The sequence below is a fragment of the Dipteris shenzhenensis genome, chromosome 15, assembly GCF_047967505.1.
Source record: "Dipteris shenzhenensis isolate YYH24624 ecotype China chromosome 15, Dip_SZ_1.0, whole genome shotgun sequence".
In the NCBI taxonomy this organism is placed as follows: Eukaryota; Viridiplantae; Streptophyta; class Polypodiopsida; order Gleicheniales; family Dipteridaceae; genus Dipteris; species Dipteris shenzhenensis.
Window position 1 is genome coordinate 24103899 of NC_141610.1, and position 22965 is coordinate 24126863.

At 45.0% G+C, this 22965-nt stretch overlaps 1 protein-coding gene across 1 annotated transcript in view; it reads left to right on the forward strand.

Moving 5' to 3' along the window:
* LOC147893570 (uncharacterized) overlaps window positions 1-21512 on the forward strand; it is a 75416-nt gene extending 53904 nt beyond the window's left edge. Inside the window, exons 2-7 of the mRNA XM_087386052.1 lie at window positions 535-639; window positions 841-1068; window positions 1183-1241; window positions 16647-16941; window positions 17108-17170; window positions 20980-21512. Of these exons, the coding sequence (XP_087242178.1) occupies window positions 535-639; window positions 841-1068; window positions 1183-1241; window positions 16647-16941; window positions 17108-17170; window positions 20980-21027 (798 nt within the window). The 3' untranslated portion in view covers window positions 21028-21512. The remainder of the gene's footprint in view (window positions 1-534; window positions 640-840; window positions 1069-1182; window positions 1242-16646; window positions 16942-17107; window positions 17171-20979) is intronic.
* The last annotated feature ends 1453 nt before the right edge of the window (window positions 21513-22965 follow it).

Here is a 22965-nt window from a genome sequence, read left to right on the forward strand (position 1 = left end):
AGTAAGCACTATGATTACCAAGAGATTTCTTAATCTTTCGTAAGCCAGATGCAGCGTATGCTTGGGTATTGATGACAACTTTGCTTGCTAAGTTATTTCTTTCTTTCTTTTCGTTTTATGCCTCTTCCGTTTCTCTCTTTTTCTCCTCCCCCCGAAGCTCTCTCTTTCTCTCATTGTTCTATTGTGTGGTTTCCAAAAACGTATTTTGTAAGGTTGGATATATCCTAGTCTTATAATATCACACATTCGCATGTATGCGTATGCTTGCGCACACACGCACACAGAATGACATGCATGTGCATGTACTCTCCTTGCTTCATGTTCCAACCTTCATTTGCACGTATGTGAAAAAAATATTAAGGTGAATGAGTTGCCCACACTGTATGTCTCTCGATCTTGTAATACTCTGACTTGACATTGTCAAGATGATAGAGCATCTAAATTCCCGGGATATTGAACTGCAAGGTGTCTTTTAAAGGGTTATGTGTTGGCACGATCGTTATGGGGCTTATTACATATGTTGTCATGTCACAGCCTGTCGAGGAGCGAGTAGTCCTCATCTCCTCCAAGGATGAAGCTGATCAGTTGAAGTGTGCAGCAGAGCGCGCTCTTATTCGTGTGGTTACTCTACTCGTTGAGGTGAGTGTTGCGTACCTTCATAGAGCTAATTGTTTGGGTCAATTTTTGCTGATACTGCCATTTCTGTCATTATGGTTTGACCAAAGTGATTGTGCACCCTTTGCTTGAGATGCTGCTTTGATATTCTTGAAATCCTTTTGTTTCTTCTCTGTTTTGTTTTCAGTTCAATTTATATGTAAATTTGTTAATTAACATAACCAGCCGGAGACTGGAGACAAAGGAGTTATAGCAACCATTGGGCCTCAACACCATGCCGGTCCAAACTTGACTCGTCTTTTGATATCTGGGTCTCAAGCTGGCTGTGTAATTGGGAAAGGTGGGGCTTCGATAAAGGAAATAAGGGACTTGTCTGGAGCTACTGTACGCATTTTACCACGAGATCAACTTCCACCATGCTCTTCTGCATCAGAATCTGACAGGCTTATGCAGGTGTCACCCTATTACCTGGTTGTCTAGCTTTGGTTTGCCTTTGTAATGGACTTCTGATTAAAAGTAATTGTCCTGTGACGACAAATAAAAGCTGCTAAGGCCATCATTCCACAGGTGTCTGGGGAGATACCACAAGTCCAAAGAGCAGTGGAACTCGTTGCTGCTAAACTAAGGTTTGATTTTGTTTCCCCTCATTTGTTTGCATTAGTGTGGTGAATTTTATATTGAGTTTGTTTGTTGTCTTTAAAGCTGCCATTGTTGCTATGACTTTTAAAGCCTTTTCAGAGTAGTTCAGCTGTTGATGTTTTTTCATAATTTCTTCTATTATTTTGCGCACTTAAACGCTATCCATTTTATTGATGACTTAGTGTCTACTAGATCATCTCCCCTATGGTAATGCCAGGATTATTGACGTGAACAGTGCCCATAATTAATGGGGGTGTAACATTGCAGAGTTCATCATCTCCGATATTGTAATGGCAGAATATTATAACCTGATGGAATAAGTCAAACATACTGGCTTTTTAAAAAGAGACTCAAAGAGTGGAAGAAAGAGGGTGGCCATATTTGAAAACCCTTTCTAATCTAGCCACGCCCATTACAAAAGGATCTGCCTTACTACTTGCCTATAAAGTGCATGCTCGCCGGTATGCTTCAGTGTCAGATACCTATCTTGATGTGTCATGTGTGGCTCGCGGGAGATCGAGTCAAAGGATCATTTCGCTTTAAGGTGCCCAGTATAGTGCGAGATCAGAGGTCGATACCATTGTCTTTTCAGAGACGGCTTCGGCTCCCTATGCTTACCCATAGCAGAGGTGTTAAGCGGCATTCATTCATGAGGCCGTACGACGCAGGGAGCGTTTGCTCAGAGCACATAGGGGAGATCATGACACACATCCAGACCCCACTCAGAGCATGATCACAAAGTTTTTTCAGCCAGACAGTACTGTCCAACCGAACTCACTGAGACGGCAATCATGGGGGCTCGAGCCAGAGCCAGATACCCGCAGCACACTGAGGCACAGATCACGCTTGGGGACCTGGCTTCCATGTTTACTAGGCCCCATGCACGACCCATAGGAGTGATTGGGGCACTTGTTCGATGCAGAGCTACAGCCAGGAGACTTCAGCGAGCTGTACATGCCGAGAGATACCAACGCCCGCCCTATCACAGGGTTCTTGCAGCCTCACACACCGACGTCCCCGTCCTAGGGCTGACACTCTCATTGGCTTCCACTTGGAGATTTTTTCCCTTTTTACGTATGGATGCCAACATGGGCAAGATATGGATTATGGACTTGGTTATGGATTTTGTATTTGTTATGGGTGCTCATGCCTGTTTAGTGGCTCCACCCATCAGGTTCATTGGTATCAGTTTCTTTCAATCTCATTGACCCTTTTGGTCTTCTGAGACTCTAATAGACTTCTTTCTTTCTTTCTTTCCTTCACCGAATCAAGTGCCTTGTAAAGTCCACGAAGTAGTAAAATCTCATGTTTCTTGAGCAGAGGTTCCCCTATGGGATAGAGACACTTATCTAAAGAAAAGAAGTGGCTAACTGTTCAGATGTGGTTGTAGCTTCAAGATTTTTTCTTAAGGATTCCTCTCCTTTGGTTTTAGCGCTTGCATTTCAGCCCCCCTGATGCAAGTATCCTAGAGCGACAGCAGCCCTGTAAAGTTTTACCATGTGTCTAACCATAATTAATAGGTCTCATGCTCCTTGAAAAAGGGTAGATGCAACCAATGGTTCAGGCTCTTCTTGGAGCCCTTCAGTGCCTTTTGTCTTCCTCTATTGTAAGATGGGAGGGACGCTTCAGTGTAGGTAGGAGAGTGGAGTGCAGGGTAGGGAGCAAGCTCATAGTCACAAGAAACGTTTCGTCTATTCCTTCGTTTCGACGTTTCGACAGGTTTCATTTCGTTTTGTGTTGACTCTTCAGACGAAATCGAATTGATACTTAATATATACCCTTATAGGGGCAAAAAGATATGTCTTATTTAATTTAGAGTGAACAAAGATAAATACAAGTCAAGACGCGAAAAAGGAACTTTAAAACACAAACACATTGGATTCTAGAAAAAATGGGGCAAAAACATGTATTTTGATTTGGGCGAAACAAAGGTTTCGTTGAGAGCGTTTTGTCCTATTTCGAAACGTTTCGTGTGTTTTGCGTTTCGAGGTTTCGAACAGGCCGAAATGGGTTTTCACGTGACTATGAGCTGCAAGCTTGAGGCTTGGAGAGCTTAGCAGTTAGGGAGGCTGACTTGAGTGGAGAGTCCAAGGGCTGTGAGAGAGGCAAGCCAAGGCAAGGCAAGAGAGAAGAAAGGCTGATTTGATTGTGGCCGCTTGTGCAGACTGGGCTGAACATTGAATAACACAGAGCTGAGTTTGTGCTTGTACTCAGCAACTTTTTGGAAGCAACAAAATACCTTCAGGGGGGTCCAGCCCGGCTATGGTTTTGGGCCCTTGTGTGGTGTGCTGTGTATGAGTTATTCCTTCTCTTCACTCTTCCTAGAGCTCAAATATCTACACAGAGCAACAATAATAAATTCGTGGCACGGTTTTACTGCATTGCAAGCCATAAAGAGAAACAGGAATGTGCCGAAACGTGGGGAACGGTGTGGAAACCTCAATTGCCTTCCCACAAGGCCATTCCTTGGCATTTCAAGTTTCCCTGCGTAGGCATCTGCCCAATCTGCACAAGGGGCCACGATCTACCTTTTTTCAGTAATCTCCTCTCTTGCCACACAACATGAATTCTCTAGTTGACCAAGGCCAACCCTCCTTGATCATGGTCAAGAACTTTTGACCGTAGTCAACGCTCCTTGAGCATACTTTAATCTCTTTGACAAAGTCAGCTCTGAATACTCTGGTTGACTGAAGTCAACCCTTCTTGGCCGAAACCAAGACTCCTTGACTGAAGTCAAGCCTTATTGACCGGAGTCAATGCGTTGATAAAGAGAACTCTTTGATCACAGTCAAATAAAAGGTCAACTTTATTTCTTGCTTGGAATATACAAGTAGGTGACAAATGCTATCCACACTAGCTCCAGAAAGGGGGAAGAGTGTTCCTTGGTAATTATGGCGTGGTTTCTTTCTTCTGATGTAAGAGTTGGATATTTTTCTTTGAGCTTTACCAGCTTAGCTTGCCATGTTGTGCTGCCTTTTTGTCCCTTGAAAAATATCATTTTGTCTTTGCATCCAGGTTGGTACTATTTGATTGTTTGATTGCGTCCATTTGTTCTTCTTGTTGTCTATGCAAAAACGCATGTGTGTGTGTGTGAGAGAGAGAGACGGAGAGAGAGAGAGAGAGAGAGAGAGAGAGAGAGAGAGAGAGAGAGAGAGGATCATGGAGAGGGAGAATGATTTTGTGTTGGTTAGAAACAGGCGCTGTAGAAGAAATCACAATTTGCTCCTGCACTAGAATCTGTAACCGGAACTTGAACAAAGCGTGGGAACTTTGAAGAAGAAAGAAAGAAAGTTTATTAAAGTCTTTGGAAGACCGATGGGTCTATGAGACTGTGAAAATCGTGATACAACAAGCTGTGGTAGTGGAGCTACTAAACGAGCATCCATACCAATGCAAAATGCAGAAATGCAGAATGGCAGTACTTTGTCCTAAGTACAACATAGTCATGTCGATGGTCAACTATATATCAATCTCGGCATCGTCATCAATATCATCATCATCATCGGCAGCAGCACGATATCAGGATGGATGAGGCAGTGGAGGCATGAAGTCGGCAATAGAGTGTGGTCCTGGCACGTCTCCTGGTCATAGCTCTACGTCTGACCACGGCTACTATGACCCCCGTCGGTTGGGCTCCGACTCTAAACAAGGAGGGGATGTCCCCAAGTGATCTCTGTGTCGACCCTTTGTCTGAGCTATCAGGTCATAGGCTCTGGGTCACGGTCATGTCGAGGCCTCGTCTCGTGGGGTCCCATGTGATCTAGCTGAAAGAACTCCGTGATAGAGCTCTGAGAGGGATCAACCGAGGAAGAAGTCTGCTCTTGTCTCCCTGCTTGGAGTATCCTCTTGCGGTGTCTAAGTGCCTCATGAATGAAACTTGCCAAACACCGCTGGTCTGTGTAGGAGAGGAAACGGGCCAAAATCCCATAACTATCCTTGAAGAGGCAGTGGAAACGCCCTCGGATCTCATAGTACACAAGACACCTAAAGATGAAATGCTCCTCTGTCTCAACCTCTTGCATGTCACACAGTGTGCATATGCGCCTCTCCCTGGGTAGTCGCTCTGCTCTGCCGCTCTTGATGCGAAGTTTGTGTGAAGAGACCCAAAGCTGCCCAAGAGAGATCCTTAGCGAGTGGGGTAGGTGAATTTGCGTGTATCCTGGTGGGTCAATGAAACCCTCTGCTGTGATATGTAAGAAGCGATCTTTGTAGAAGCTAAGCTTCACTGGGAGTTCACTCGGTCCCAACCAGGTCCGAAATGTGTGTAGCTGTAGTAGATGCTCACGGATAACCTAGTTGACCTCGTGTGATAGGAGGGGAGAAAATGGAGCATCCATGCTATACTGGAAGGGAGGAGTCTATCCATGTGGAGCCGCAGTCGCTCAAACCATCTCTTTGTACATGCATATCAGCACCTTTGGTCTCCTCCTGCTGCAAGTGCCATAGAAGAGGATAGAGCTATCCATGGAGCCCGCTACGCCGCGAGGTATAATCCCCATATTCCCTAACTCGGTACAGATACGTGATGACCTGAAATGCAGCATCTAGTTGTAAAGAGGGGGACCCAAACTCAGCGTGAATGATCTGGTGAGGAACAGATGACTTACCACGAATGATCCGTTATAACATGAGAATCTGTAGCCGCTCCACACGGGCCCACTTTGTATCTAACAAGTCTGGCCCCCAACAAGGGCTGCCGTACATTCCCGCCGAACCAAGGAGTCAAAAAGCAACCCCTTGGTGCGTGGATCCTGAAAGTGCGAGCGGAAGCACTACCTCTCTAGTCTGGCCAATGAAGCATACCGTCTACTCAAGCGTGCATGCATCGCCGGTCTCATAGTGAAGCTGGGTTCGGAGAAGATAACCCAAAGATAAGTGTATGATGAAACTATCTCAATAGATGACCCCTCAAATGTGAACTGCTCTTGACGCATGATGGCTCGAGATGTATTGAAGATCATGACCTTGGTTTTACCCAGGTTGACCTTCAAATCATGAGACTCACAAAAGGACTGTAGTGCGTCTAGGTGTCTCTAAAGCCCCTCTGCTGAGGAAGACAAGAAAGCCACGTCATCTGCGTAGAGCAATATCTGGATCAACGTGCTCGCAAGAGAGCAACCTACACCCCCTTGTGTCTGCATCACTATCTCAAGCTCGGCAATGTAGAGGCCAAACAAGGTAGGCGACAAAGGACACCCTTGTTTGACCCCGGTGGTGCTCATGATCTCGTCTGTCCACCCTGATCCTGGCCCGAACTCTGCCTGAAACTCTCTCATAAAGTGCCATGACAGCCCAAATGATCTCCTGGTCATAACCCAAGTCCTGTAGGCGCCGTATGAGGCGGGCTCTTGGAACCGTGTCAAATGCCTTGCAGAAATCCACAAAGCAACAATAAACCTTGTGCTTCCGTGACCTCGCCTCCTCGATGATACATCTGAGCGTGAGAATGTGGTCCATGGTTCCATGATGGCGCCGGAATCCGGCCTGTCCTGCTGCTCTAAGTCCTTGACACTGTGCAAGTTTGCCAACCTCGGAGTCAAGTACCGATGCATAAATCTTGGACATGACATGTCCAATCATAATGGTCCTATAGTTCTCCGAGCTCATGGGATCCCCTGCCTTGTGGATGGGTGAGATAGTGTTAATGGTCCAAGTGTGTGGAAACCCCAAACAAACACTTCATTAAAAGGCTTTGCTAAGATCGGGGCTAGGAGGTTAATCCCATATGCAATGAATTCAGTGCATAGCCCCTCATGATCCTTGGCTCGGCCATTATGAAGTTTCATTACGGCATCCTTTACCCCTCCTCTAGTGAAGAGGGTGCAGGATGTGGGGCAAGACATGTGTGAGAGATTAGGGACTAGCTGATTTGGGATGTCATAAAGTGTGCGTGCATAATCAAACCAGATTTGAGTGTCAGTGAGTGGCGGAGGGGACCGTCCTTTTAGAAATCTCTGACAGAAGTCCTTAGAGTTGTTACTAAACAAAATTTTTAGTAGCTCCTCCTCGTTTCGACGAAGGAAGTCTAGTTTCTTCCTCCGTACCGCCTTAAAAGGACTGCGGCAGAGCTAGCGCCTCCGCGTAGCGTATCTGGTGCGCTCGGAAGACTATTTTTGGTTTTGAATCTGAGTTGACGGCGTAAAGCCTTACACTCATCATCGTACCGACTATTACAGGGTATGATTCTAGGGGGTGGTGGGCGAGTGGAGCGGGTGGTGTGGGGGAAAGCGTGAATGGCTGCCTCGTGTAGTGAGTAGGTGACAAGGGCAGCACGATCCTCTAAAAGAGCTATGAAGTCAATATAAGCGAGAAGTATGTACAGACGGCCAGAGTAAGAAGGTGAGTGATCCCGATCAAAGCGTATATCGTGGTAGGTGGAGTAAGTACTGAGTGGGGTGTAAGGTGCTATGCGAAGGGAGGTGGAGATGCTAAAGGTATGTATGATCAGCCCTTGGAGGGAGAGGTGCTACAGTGAAGTCAGTAATGCGAGATGTGAAGACAGGGGATCCCATGATGTAATCAACAACATTGGAGCCCCCCCCATGTGGAAAGCATGTGAAACCACTTGAAGCGGGCCATCTGTCAAGACCATTATAGATAATGAGATCATGTATCCTGCCGAGGTCTAATAGGGCCTGCCCATAAGATGAGAATGGACCTCGCCTGTGAGCCGAAACCCGTAGCATACGTGCCTCCTCAAGGTCAATATCTGGTAGTAGAGTGGAATCATTTCTGAAGTCAAGAAGTGGTACTTGACGGGCCCTTGTCCTCGTGTCTCTCCTCAACCTGTAGAGGTGTGAGGTCCTCATCCATAGAGATCGCTAGTTGATCTCGAAGGACTGACCTGCGTCGTAGAGCTGAAAGTCGTGCCTGAGTGTCATGGAACCGTATGATGAAGGGTTGCTCTTGGTTGGGATCTCTCCCCACCCGCCTACGAACGCAGTCGCATCTACCATCGGTGTAGCCTCAGTGCGTGGGATCCCGCGTACTCTGATGTTGAGATCCTTACTGGCTCTCTGCTGCTATTCCATGAGGGTAGCTGGAACGGTTATCCTTGTGGGTTCTCGTTTGGTCACATCAACCCATCTGGAAGTCTCCTCAATAGCAGATTGCAGGTTCGCAATCTGTGCCTCAACGAGCGGGGTACTCCCTGGGACAGTGTGTATGGTTGTGACCTCCTGTCAAAGCTGCGTGATATCTTGTCAGAGTCCCTGAATAAGACCCGCCTGCTCCCGAATGGCCCTAGCTTGCTCCTGTATGATGCGGCTTTGCTCCTGGTTGAAGCGGACCTGCTCCCGTGCGAAGCGAGTCAGCTCCATCTCACGCTCACGAAAACTATGTATCTCCATGAGCAAGGTCTCACAAGAGAGAGAGATGTATTAACCTGTGCAAGAGGCCTCACGGGCCTATGAGACAAAGTGCAAAACCAAAAGGTAACTCATACAAGCCACCAAGGGCTGAAACAAAGGGTTTACTAAGACCCTTGCTGAAAAGTGAAAGCCAAAGTGCTAAACTAGTGAACAAAATACTAGAGTAGCAAAACAACAGAGAAGAGTGTCAAGTGCTCAGGGTTAGCACTCCTAGTACATGCTCAGGTTCCACATATCCACGTGCCCTGGTGGCTTTTTGATGAGATGTGAGAAGCTCTCGTATCTGTGTTTGTGGAGCTGTCTCGCGACATGGGGGAGGGCGTGGTCTCCTCGATCTCTGGATTCGATGGACTATGTCAAGGGTGATGCCTCGTCTTTGGCGCTCTCCTTTGAGGAGAGTTGAGATAGACCGATCCTCGATTGTGCATGCTTTGGTCACTGTCTGTGTCGTGTGTGGTCTTTGCGTCCCTCACTCTGCAGCATCGCGTCCCTCGCTTGGCAGCATGTCATCTTTCCCCATCTGATCCACAATGCCCTCATGTTGGCTAACTCCTCCACCCCACCGTGTCTTGGAGTTGACTCAAATGCATAGGATTCCCTAATATGTCGTTGTGTTGGATGCAGAGGCACGAATGACAGCGTACGGGAGACATCTACTTGAGTTGGGTACTATTCACGACTTGATCATATATAATGGTCTCCAGAGATGGCCATCATCTGGTGGGCTTACTTGTTTCCCACATGGCAGGTGAAGAAGCAGAGTAGACTACCTATTCGGTCCGTTAGCTTTGGTCTCACAGATACATGATTCCATTGTATCCCTTCCCCGCTCAGGGCTGACCATTCATTCCTTGCCTTTCGTATCTCAGCCACCATGCCATCCATGAGGAAGATCCCCCCGGCACCTCGTGTCCAGATCCATTTTGATCGTGCTCTTGACCCGGTATATGTGAATCACCTGGCCTCGGGGAGCTTCCAGTCTTACTTGGAGACGGGATGTACCTCGCCCATGCCTCGGATAACTTTGTTTCGGTGATATAGTAGGCTGCCACCAGATCATTTCCCGCGACTCGATCTGTACGCGTTCAGGACGGAAGGATGCCCCACCCAAAACCCCTGGTTTGACGACGAATGCCAAGAGATCAGAGCCCACCTTACATGTGTGCGAGCACTGGGACACCTGGATGCACTAGAGGTGCAACGAATCTCATGCCGGGTGACAGGGCGTAAGAAGCAGGCTTTCCTCATACACAGGATGGATGAGGTGATTGGATCCTTTCGCGAGAGGGACCCTTCTACGGGATGGGGACTCCTATCAGAGGGGAAGCCGCCCATCCCCATCACAGATCTTTATGTTTGGCACACATATGCATACTCTCTCTATGATGTCCAAGGTCAGACACCACCTCATATGACGACTATGCCTAGACCCACTATGTGCCACCTGTTCACTGCACAGAATGTCCGGGCTGCCCTTCTCCGGCTTCATAACCGGAGATCTCTAGACCATGAGGGGCTATGCACTGAGCACTTTGCACATGGGCAGGAGGTCTTGACTCTTATTTTAGTGCAGTTGTTCAATCATGCCGTATGCCATGGCTTCCCGGCCACCTTGAGCACTACCACCATCGTACCGATACACAAGGCAGGTGACCCCATGGATACTGGGAACTATTGTACTCTCATGATTGGCCATACTCTTGCTAAGATATATGGTTCGGTACTAGAGAGAGAGATTAGTAGCCACACAGAGGATACCCGGGATTACTCTCTCTTTCTCACTTCAGCACTTCAGCGCATGAAGGCGAATTTTCCAGTCTAAGATCAGCCTATCAAATTCCGCCATCTTTCTTGCTGTTGTCTACTCGCCTTCTTCCTTGATTCCGCACAGCACCAGCTTCTCTTTTAGTGTGAAGAGCACGTGTTTGGACGCAGCTGTTTTTCTTCTAGTCCCTCTCCCGTGCGAGATATTTTCCAGCCATGGAAGGACATCAAAGTAATGAGACACCTACATTGGATTACTGTTTTATTGAGATGGAGGATGAGGCTACATCGGAGGTTATTCCTCGTAGACCTCATGACCCGCTACAAGAGATGGATTCCTTGATGGATGAACTCTGGGCAGCTCTTCACTACTATAAAACCCCTCAGTACCATAAATATATTGAAGAAGGCTCATGCTGTTCTAAATGTAGACAGCTTGTTTTAGAGTCTTTATATTGCTTCAGTGCTATTGAGAAGCGATGAAGAGGTTGACATCCTCAGTTTTGACCGACACCCAATTATTTTTTGGCTCGACTGGATCTTTTGAACCACGTTTGGTTCAAGAAGCTCCCCAATTTTGTATGGATTATAAACTGTCTTGTTATTAAATTTACCAGGTTTTGGTTAACTTGGGTTTGATTTGTAACTAGTGGCATCTATAATTTGATGGTTTTTTTCAAATTATACTTTTCTTGCATATATCTTGAAGTTTTTCAGATATATGGTACATTGATAGTGCCCGAGTATTTGTTACATATTAGCTCGGATTTAACAAAGGCAATTGGATTTCCCTTTCTCGAATCTTGGTGCATAGATTCCTTTTTTGGTTCTATTTGAAGTTTTGATCTCGATGTGATTGTGAGTTATGGCGTTTCTTCGAGTTACCGTTTGGACATATGAAGGTTCTTATTGATTAGACCAGGATGAGTCTTGTTGGATACTTTCTTTGAATCATGTCCAAAGGCGGTGTCATTCTGATTCTCACTCTTTTAGCCCGAGGTCATGGATATTCAAGATTCAAGAGTTGTTAGGGATGCTACCTACTGGGTTTTCTTCTTTGACCTATTGGTTGGGCTATTGTAATACAAGGGGTGGATATAATCACATTAAGAAAAGGATTGAGTACAGATTTGCCACCCTGACTCAATCTGGGATCATCTGAGTTGAATTGGCTACTTGATTCACTCATATTGTCTACCGAGTTTTTTATTTGTAGTATACTCAAGTGGTATGGGACACTAAGGTATGTTACATTTAAGATTCTCTGATGTGGTGGTATAATCCAGCGTGAAATAATACCCAAGGACCTCTAAGGTGAAGTACAAGTAGGCTGAATTGAATTGGGGGCAACCTGATTAGATTTTTTACTAGGTTGACTAAGATTCTTTACCTTGAGAGAAGCCATGTATTTTTTGGGTTCAACCCTGGAGCTCCACAGTCTAGATTCAATCTCAGGGAGGGTTACCGCATATCTTCTGATGATGGTATGTCAGTGCCTTGTTTGGAACTTGATGTTCCTAGATAAGAGATCCTAAGAATTGGATGATCGTGTGATAGGAGCGGTTTATTGTGCACAAGTTTATACAGGATATCCGATAGTGGATATTATTTTTAGAGATTTCGGATTGTATATTTCCGTAGTCTTTGGATCACATAGGATGTTATTCCTACGATGGTTGACTATATTCATGTCTAGAATAGTACCAAGTCAGATATAGCCAACTGAATTTTTACTGATTATCCTCATGTAGGGGTATTTCGAGGATAGATCAAGGGGACCATATCTTTGGTCAGGATTTTGTCCATTGATACTTCCATGAAGATTCTTCCATCATGAGTTATGAACGGATACCTAATTGTTCTGCGATGGAAAGTCTGTCATGTATTTCAACCCAAGAATTTGAATTACAAGGGTATTCTATTAAGAGATTTTCTGAATACTAAGTAATTCAGGACATTAGGGTTGATAGAAATTGCAACCCAAAAATTGACCTCGAGGGGTTCAATTGATGGGGTTGTCCGAACAATGATTTCTTGATCTCAACCTAAGATTTTGAGTTCAAGGATACTCAATAGATAAGGTTGATAGAATCATTTACCTTCAGGTACAGATTTTACTATGCTTGTGTACGGATATGTCAACGGAACTCTGTGGATTCATGCGTTACTTGATTTCTCGAGGAGAATACTCGATGATACGTAACCTTGTTTAGATTGAGAGATTTACTTTCCTTGGGTTGGTTATCAAAGATTGTGGCTTTCGCCTTAGATTTTCTTTGATTTGAATCTCATGGAAAGTATAGCACACTCAAGTTGACAGTCAGAGTATAGTTATTGGCATGGACTCATCTTCCTAGAGAGTTTTCGGGCTTTGTGGTGAACTCAGGAGTGAGTTCTTAGAGGAAGGGGAGTATGTCATGTGCATGGTGTACCTAGGGTTGGATAGCAGGTTAACGTGTGTTACGGGATAGCATAGGGCTGGTTGGCTATTTTTAGCCGAGATTGCTATATATAGAGATTGATTCATATATAGTGCTCGCTTTATATGGAGGGAGCTATTCATAGCATTGTGCTATCTATAGCGGGTTTCCTTCTATATAGAGGGAGGGCCAGTGCTATTGTGGAGATCAATTGAGCGCTCCTTAATTGATGGATGGGACTTGGACCCAAGCCGGGACTCTGGCCATCTACATGGCGGATCATAGGTGGTGTATCGAAGGTCTTCTAGACGGGCTCAGGTGGTACGGGCCTATGGATAAGTCGAGCTGTAGCCCACGTGCTCAGGGGTGGTCGGGAGGATCGAGGCATCTGCGCTTTGATTCTGGTTGTATCGAGGACGAGATTCTAGGTCAGTGATAGGGTCAGATTCTACGGGGTCGTGTCATCCATCCCGCTCACCTATCACGAGGTGAACCAGGTCATACGAGAGGATCTCCTACAACTACACACATTCAGGACTTGGTTAGCACCACGTGAGCTCCTTGTGAAGCTCAACTTATAGAGATCACGGCCTATGGATTTCGGAGGAGGGCTGCACCGACCCACCAGGATGCATGCAAATCCACCTCCCCCACTCCATGAGGATCTCGATTGGGCAGTTTTGGGTCTCATCACATTGCCTCCATATAGAGAGTGGTCGAGCAAAGGCCATACCTAGAGAGGGCCGCATCTGTACTCTGCGCGATTCCCCAGAGATAGAGTTAGAGAGCATTTTGCTTTCATGTGTCCGGTGTACGAGATTAGAGGTTGGTACCATTGCCCCTTCAGAGGGCTTCAGCTCCCTACCCTGCCTCCTATCCTACCCAGACTAGCGGTGCTTGGTAGTTTTGATACATGAGGCCGTTTAGCACAAGAGCGGTTGCTCATAGTGCGTAGGGGGGACTAGGGCACACATCTAGACGCGGTTTTTCGACCAGATAGCTTTGATTGGGAGGGCTCACAGAGGTGGCGACCACGGGGACCCAAGCTAGAGCTAGAGAGACGCCAGACCTGCCAGCGTACCGAGGCACATATCATGGTAGGGGACATTACCTCGATGTTTGCTTGACCAGACACACGACCCATAGGAGTGACTGTGGCACTTGTTCGCCGCAGGGCTACAACTAGGAGACCTCAATGGGTTGTACATGCCAATAGCCACTGGCGCTCTATCACAGGATTTTTGCCCTTGCAGCACCCTCCCACACCGTCGCCCCCTTCCTAGAGTTGACACTCTTGCCGGATTTCCACCTAGAGTGTCTTTTGCTTTGATGTACCGACGCCTTTTATGGGCAGGACTATGCATTTTTGTGATTATGTATGCATCTTTGGTGTTGATGCCCGTTTAGTGGTTCCACCCATCAGTTCATTATATCAGCTTCTTTAGTCTCATAAAGCCCTTTTTAGTCTTTCGAAGACTTTAATAGACTTTCTTTCTTTCTTTCTCTCTAAGGCCTCCAAATGTCTCTATAGTCCCTCTACTGAAGATGATATCAGGACTATGTTGTTTGCATATAGCAGTATCTATATCATCAAATCAGCCAGTAGTGATCCCTCACCTCCTATACGGTCAATAAAGGATGTGATCTCGTGAATGTAAATCCCAAAGAGAGTCGATGAAAGGGGCATCCTTGCTTTACTCCGATCGTACTCTCAACCCAATCGAATAGGCATCCTGAGGCACATTCTCTCCCTCTGAGACGGACTTGTATAGGCTCATCACCCCACAAATCATGACCTTTGGGATCTGCATCTCCTGAAGTCTAATGATCATACAAGATTGTGGGACAGTGTTGAAGGCCTTCAGAAGTCTACAAAGCAAGCGTAGACTTTTTGGGATCTCGACCTCGCCTCCTCAGTAGGGTGAAGATGTTGTCTAGGGTTGAGTGTTGCCTTCGGAGTCCTACCTATCCTAGAGTACCGTTGCCTGTGTGCCTTTGTGTAGTCGTTGATCTCCCTCTCTAATACCGACCCATAAATCTTGGCCAAGGTATGGCCAATCATTAGAGTGCAGTAGTTCCCAATGTCCATGGGTCCCCTGCTTTGTGTATCGTCACAATGGTGATAGTACTCCAAGCTGGAGGGAAGCCGTGGCATACAACGTGGACGGTGGTTGAACATCTACGCTAAAATCAGAGCGAGGACTTCTTGCCCATGTGTGAAATGCTCCGTCCATAGGCCCTCATGATTGTAAGTTCTCCGGTTATGGAATTGATGTAGTGCAGACTACACATTCCCTGCTGTGACCAAGTGGCAAGTAGTGGGCTTGGGCATAGCGGACATACAATTGACCAGGTGGTGCCCGCATCGGGATGCCATAGAGTGAGCTCACATATGTGCGACAAACATATGGATTTGTGGTGGGAATTGGCGGCTAGAAGCCCTGATCCAATGGTAGGGTCGCCCCCTCGAAATGATCGGATCACCTCATCCATCTTGTGTGTCAGGAAAGTCTACCTCTTACGACTTGTCAATCGCCGCAAGATCCACTAGGCCTTGGATGTCGTCAGATGGCCCAAGGTTCACTCACGCTGGGATCTCATCTCTCTGCACTCGTCATTGAACGAAGAGTTTTGAGGCATCTTCCACGTTAGGGTATCCTGCAAGCACTATTGAATAGTTACTAGAGCTTCAATAATGAAACCGTTAAGCTTGCATGAACAAGCACCACTAGTAGTAACTAAAAACCTTTGAATAATAATAATAACACCCAATAGCCTACGACAGAGTGGGTCATTAATATTGGAGTGACTATTACTGAGGTGTGGGTGAGGTCTGCATCATTTCCAAGTAAGGCTACAAGCTCCCAGGCCAAGTGGCTCACATAGACTGGATCAAGAGCATGGTCAAAGTGGATATGGATACAAGTGGGCATGAGAGGGGCTCTCCTTGTGGCTGGTGTAGAAAAAGAAATGCAAAAGGCTAGGTATGAGTGGTCAGCGCCGAGTGGGGGAGGAGGCACAAAGTTGTGTATCCTTGAAGCAAAGGCTAGGGGACCTATCAGATAGTCCACTGTGCTTGTTCCTCCGCCATGTGGGAAACAAGTGATCCCACCAGATGATAGCCATCTCTGGAGGCTGTTATATATAATCAAATCATGGACAGCCCCTAACTCAAGTAGATGTTGCCCATGCCCTTTCACATGTGATGCATCTGCTGAGTGCCTGACTATCCCAAGCTCTGCTTCATCCAGCTCCGGTATTGGGAGGGAGTCAGATGCAAAATCTAGAAAGCCCACCTGTCTATCTCCTGTGTGTGCATTAAAGTCATCCAGAAGGAGGGTATCTCCCTGCCTGGAGAACTCCGTGATGTCATTATATATCGTCTCGTATGGGCCGTGTCCCTCTATAGTGACCTCATGTGCATATGATGATGTATCTGGGGGGTTAATAGCACACTGCAATGAGGATCGGTCGTGCATCTGGTTGCTGGACTCGTATCCACATATGTCGCATGCTCCTCTCTCCGGACCACAGATATGAGTGGTCTCAGATGTGATCTGAAAAGGACAGCTACGTCCATCTTACTTTTTTAAAGAGTCCTTCATAAAATATTTATTGTGATAGAGCAGATATAGTCTGCTGGCACTTTATACGAGTGTTTTCTGCAGGAGAGAGAGAGAGAGAGAGAGAGAGAGTTTTTCTTCCATCTTACTTTTTTAAACATTACAATATGAGTCCTTCATGGAATATTTATTGTGTTAGAGCAGATATAGTGTACTGGCACTTTATATGAGTGTTTTCTGCAGATTACCAATGTGAATAAGCTTTATCTTCTCAGGGAAAATCCTCCGCGGGAAGGTTCGAATGCAAGTAATCAAGGTTTATACTTTACAGCCAATGCTCTACAGCAACAAATGCTGTTTCCAGATGGTTCTCAGATTACGCTACCTGACATGGCTGCTTATAGCACGGTGATTCAACAGCCTGATGGTACAGGATATGTGGTTCCTCTTCCAATCATACCAAAAGTAACAGCTGAGATGACTGTCCCTAGTTCTCTTATAGGAGGGGTTATTGGACGAGGTGGCGCAAATATCACACAGATTAGGCAACTTTCTGGTGCGACAGTAAAGGTATCCATTGTAATTGCTCTGTTTTAATTCCTTTTGAAATAGATATCTCAATGAGGGATATGGTGTGAGGAGATATAAGATACCTGATTTTGAATGGATAGGAATCAGGATAATAAGTTAGAGAGACAGTCGTCGTAATCTAGCTGTTAATTCTCTGTATAAATAGGTGAGAGGACAAAAGGACGGTGCCGCACATCGAGTCATCTATTTTGAAGGTTCGTCAGAGCAGGTTTGTCTGCAAAACACCTTTTGCAAGCATTGGTAGTTTTAAAAAGTTAGTTCAATCAACTTTAGATGGAACTCTGTGTTTTTAGTTAAGATTTCAGATTTTTTAACACAATTTTTGCAAGGGATTTCTTCCTGTCAAGTGGCTGCTACTCTGTTTAATCACTTTCATCTATTCCATTTTTTGAAGTTGGAATAAGTTGCTATGGCTATTGATCATTTTAATGGAGTGGGCTTACTATAGCCTTTTCCTTTAGTGCTAGCCTTCGTCATGGCTGAGTTTGCCCTTCACCTCCGGAGTGCCGACAGAAACTCAGTACGAAGACTTTGTATAAATGGATGCTCAAGTATGTGTGGGTGTGTGGATTTGTATGTGTGAGAGCATACTTTTATACTTGGTCTACACCCACTGTTGGGCACTGATGACGTCAGTGGGGATGTCATAGTAGCTAGTCCCTGCTATGCGTGATGGAGTTTATGGTTTTCAATCTTATGAGTGACTATCCTGAGATTGAAACTGCACTATGTTGTGCTTTTAGAGGATGAGTTTGGGAATGTTCTTGGATTCATTATATAGGTATATGTATAAATAACAATGCATATGAGTGTTTAGTGAACAGTTGAACTTAGAGGGCAGCTTTCACTAGGTTATTGATGAGAACATCAATGCTTTGTGTGATTGCTAATTAGTCTTTCTTTTCAATTAATGTTTGACCTCTCTCTCTCTCTCTCTCTCTCTCACACACACACACACACACACACACTTTTTTTATTTAAAAAAAAGTGAAATACACACACACGCACGCATGCACGGGGGACAGGATGACAAGGTGGTTGTTTCCCCTTGATCAACAGGGTCGTAGTTACAACGCTTGCGTGATGAGAACGGCAAAAATGCATTTAAACCCTCATGAGATTCTAGAGATGACCACCGCTTTCTATCGACAGTTGTTTCATTCTAAGGAGTCATCCCCTCATATTCTTGTAGCTCGAGAGGGAGTCTAGACACACAATTGGATAGTGGTCTCTCCGAGCATAAGTAGGCAGATGGAGACCCATTCAATGATGAGGAGCTCTCGGAGGCCCCCAAGCCCCTCTATCCGCAGAAATGTCCTGGCAAGGACGGGTTGACACCCTCTTTCTTTGGGTGCTTTTGGGAGTGTATACATGCATCCCTTTGTTTGGCTTTCTAGGAGATCTTTGACTCCATCTTTCTCTCCTAGCCCTTGAGTCGAGAGTGGATTTGTTTGATCTCGAAAGGGGGGATTGATTAGACAATGCGTCACCCTACTAGCAATATCTTAGCCAAGATCTTTGGTCTATGACCACGGCCCCATGTTACTGATTGTTGGATATGGGCTAACCCGGCGGGATTTATGGAAATGGCGAAAGGGGTGAAAAAGAGCCCTAAGGTGCTGAATGACATGTGGCATTGTGGAGCTTGCTTAATCCCATAAGCAGTAGTGGGATCTAAGGAGCCTTGGATATATGTAGGATGGAAACCCTTCTCCCTCATTTTGTTGGCTTTTTGGGAGTGGGAGAGAGCATGCATGGCTATGGGGCGAGGGTGTGGGACCCCTCGTACCCCGTGTAGCCACAGTTGGACACGTGTCAGTCAGCATGGTATTAGAACAGGTTGGACAGTCGCTGTCGCAGAACTGAGGTGTGGCGGCTGCTATGCCCTCTAGTGGATTCTAGACTCTCTATCGCCGAAGGCCTCGTGATTTTGTGGTAGTATTTAAAATGTGGGCAGTAAAGTTGTCACGATCCGTGGTGGCTCATCGTTAAGTGCGGCTTTACTTTGGGCAACGACTGCTTGCACCGGTAGTTGACTATCTGTGTGGTGTGAACTATGAGGCACTTTGGGGTGGCTTTGGTTTGTTGTTCCCTGTGGGGTTTGTCTTGCATCACCATGGTTTGTGGGTTGGTCTTTTCAGTCCACCTTTCAAGGTGCTTAGTCCATGGGGGGTGTTGAATAAGGGTTGAGCTCTTGTGTGAGGCATTGTGGGGCTTGATTAGTCCCATAAGTAATAATGGAATCCAAGGAGCCTTGAATATATGTAGGATTCATCCTGCCGTTTTTTCGTGAGGCATCCATGGCTATGAGGTGAGGGTGTGGGACTCCTTGTGCCAAAAAATTTGGTTACAGCTGAATTTATCTTGCCTGTGGATGTGGAGCCTTTCATTGCGATGAGTAGATGCACATACACTATCCTATGCACATTCACCAATGGATGGTGATATTTATTTGCAGCCACAAGCAGTGGCTCATGCATTTGGTGATGAAACAGCTCTAGTTGAACTTCAATTTTGTAAGAATGTGGTTGGATGCCATGCATTATGCAAGCGGGTCTTAAAAAAGAAGTTCAAGGACATGGGTCCATTGATAAGTAGTTGCATGCAAACAAGTCTACAAAAAGAATGTTAAAGCAGATGGCTCCATTGGTAAGTTCACTTGTGGTACAGATCTGACGTTACGAGAAACAGTGCCTTAACATATCTCAAGGATGAGATGCTCTGATACCATCTTAGAACATTATAGGTGGATGACTTATCATTACCAGCAATGATGATACTGTCATTGAGCAGCTCTTCACAGGACGATGTGGTAGACATTTTTGCCAAGATCCTACCAAAGGAGTTCTTTCTTTCTTTGCAGGCATCTCCTTTGTATCCAAAACAAGTTTGATTTTAGGAGAGACATTGATGATGCATATGTTGCCTCTGTGAATTAAGAAGTCTTAGTGTCTCTTTCTGTATGCCATCATGGCCCATTTTGCATTATGAGAGGGGACATTGGGACATGCCCTGATTGGTTGTAATCATTTTGGTCTCTAGGACTGAGACTCGTGTAACTAGTGTTTAGGGTTATGTAGCTAAATGTCGAGATGCCACTAGCATCTTATCTTAGTTAGCCTTCAGGGTTTCTTACAAATGCTCACTTTGTCATGTTTTCAATTGTGTGCAATTTATACTGGCGCTTTCAATTATGTCCTCTTCCCTCTCCTCTCCCTCTTCATGTACAATGACAATGATGGAGGTTTGTCCATTTAGGCATTAAGAGGTTGTGACCAACCAACACATTCCCCCCTAACTGAATCCTTGAAACTTTCTAGAGTAAACGTTTCTTAAAACTCCTTGACACTTGAAATGTCTCCCTATACATGCGTCATGTCTTCAATTGTGTGCAATTTATACTCGCACTTTCAATTGTGTCCTTTTTCTCTCCTCTCCCTCTTCATGTACAATGACAATGATGGAGGGTTGTCCATTTAGGCATTAAGAGGTTGTGACCAACCAACACATTCCCCCCTAATTGAATCCTTGAAACTCTTGTAGAGTAAACGTTACTTAAAACTCCTTGAAACTTGAAATGTTTCCATTATATCTATACATGCGTGCATTCATATTGTATAGTTAGCAATACATTTGAAACTCGTTGATCAAGATGTATCATGATCTTGAATTTCAAAGTAACCAGGTTTTGTTATGTGTATATGTGTTTTCTTCAGGCATATGAATAGAAGACTGTATTTCCTGCTCTGTATATCTATGTTTCCGTTTCACGTGTCGTAAGTAACAGGAAATGAAAGCTCAATTTGCAAAGGCTTGATTAACAGGTGAAGCATTTGCAAATGTTTCTAGACCTAGTTCTAACCTGCTGTTTTCGAAAGTGTGGAAACACTGCTGTGCTGTTCCCTTCTCTTACTTTGACTTTGTAGTGCACTCGGCATGGATGACAAATGATGATCTTGTTTTGTTGTTCTTTCTTTTTTTCTTTTTGGGGGGGTGGGGGGGGGCGGGGGACTACAGGTTTCTGTTGCACAAAGCTTGGTGGAAGGATTTTTGGCACAACAATAGCAGCGGAAATTGTGAGGTTCTTCTGAAGGGTTGTTCAAGCTTTTCCTTGGTGGTGTTCTTATTAAGGGAAAATTTTATGGACTGTATCAGAGTTTCCAGGGGAAGCTATATCTTGTGGTTCCCTGACAGCTCGTGTTGTTGAGAATCTATAAGTTGTCTGGTCTTTTTCCATAGTTTGCAGGCCTTTTGTAACAAGCACGGGTAAGCAGGAAGAAAATAAGCACATGGAGACTTAAAATAGGGAGTCCTTTCTACGTTGATCAAAATTTCAACAGTGGAGATGACAGTCTTTAAAAGTGATCACTTTTTTGTGGTATACTATCTTGCAGAAGACATTTTCTTCTCAGTATTTCATTGTGTTATGAGGTCGTCATCATTTTAACAATTTGGCTTGCTCGGGAAATGAGTCCAGTTTTTAATCATGTGTATTAGTGCACAGGAGTCGTAGAAATCAGATTCAAAAGCATGTGGCACAACAATTTGTTGAATGCTCATTGGATTTTTTTTAGTGTTCAGGGGTCTGCATGCTTTGTGATCTTTCTGCTATTTTTTTAGGGATATAACTCTTTGCCTGTGGCGTGCAACTGTTTCTTGTCATATGCTGAGTAGGGTTTTCATACATGTGTGTTTGAAAACAACATTCTTCAAGGCCACATGTTTCTGTGAGGATAATGAACAAGCATCCAGTTTCCAAGCAAAGTAGAAGACTAGAGAACGTGATATCTAAATGAATAGATGCCCATAAGGAGTTGTGGGAGTGCAGCAATTAGCAAGGCCACAACTGTGTCCAAGCTTTGATAGGATGATCACAAAAGTCGTTAGATATAGAGATATGAACCCCACTTTCCTGTTACCCATCTTGGTTGATCAATTGAATCCAGCCTTGGTGGTACTTCCCTCACTTTTGTAGAGAGTATGCATGACCATGTAATGCTTGTAATTAAAATGATGTGTTATGGGACAAACAGACCTGAATACTAGACAGAAATCAGGGGCACAGCTCTTGCTCATTTCATGCTCCCTTTATGGACCATCCATAGATCTCAATTAGCTCTTGTTTTCTTGTGGAGATGATTGAAAGCGTATTTGCTCTCTCTCTCTCTCTCTCTCTCTCTCTCTCTCTCTCTCTCTCTTTGTGTGTGTGTGCCCCCCCCCCCCCCCCCCCCCCGCGGCAAATAGTCTCACACGCACGCATGTACAAGAAATCCTTCTTCACATGCATGCCTTCTGATTGTTGCAAGGCGGAAGATTTCATTGAGCAATGTGCTATACATCAAAGCTCATTTATGACAATTTGAATGAGGCCATTGTGATGGTCAATGGGTAGTAAGCATTTTCACTAATCATCCTTGATGAGCACAAGCTTCATTGTCATGATGGGGTGGGGGTCTACAAGAAGCCATTTTTGAGTTGGATCAAATGATATGCCCCATTCTTACTCGGCTATTGAGGTAACCATAAAGATAGTTTCATGCCTAGCCTTTATTTAAAGTCTCTTGGGAAATTTTAAGATTTCCATACCAAAGAAGGGTTCTTTCTTTTCTACCACAAGTGATTTGTCATTAGCATTAGAATAGTTAGAAGAACAAAATTAGGATGAGGTCATGTTTAATGTGGTTATATGTGCATAATCTGTAAATATCCTTGTTTTTTATCTAATATAATGTGCGAGAGAGAGAGGTTTGGATTTAAGACATGATGTGGTCGTGTTAGACTTGCAAGGGACTAAGCGTGTAGGCTTGGTATAGATGGTTGACGAACATATATAAGCTAACATAAAACACTTCTACCTCTTTGAAAAAAAACACGCACTTCTACTTACAATATTCCAAGCAATGCACCCATGGTAAGCTATCCTTCACTTTTATGCCATGTTGGGTACATGGTGTAGAAAGGCACACAAACTTCCATCTAGGAGTTAGGTGCAACATGTAGCAA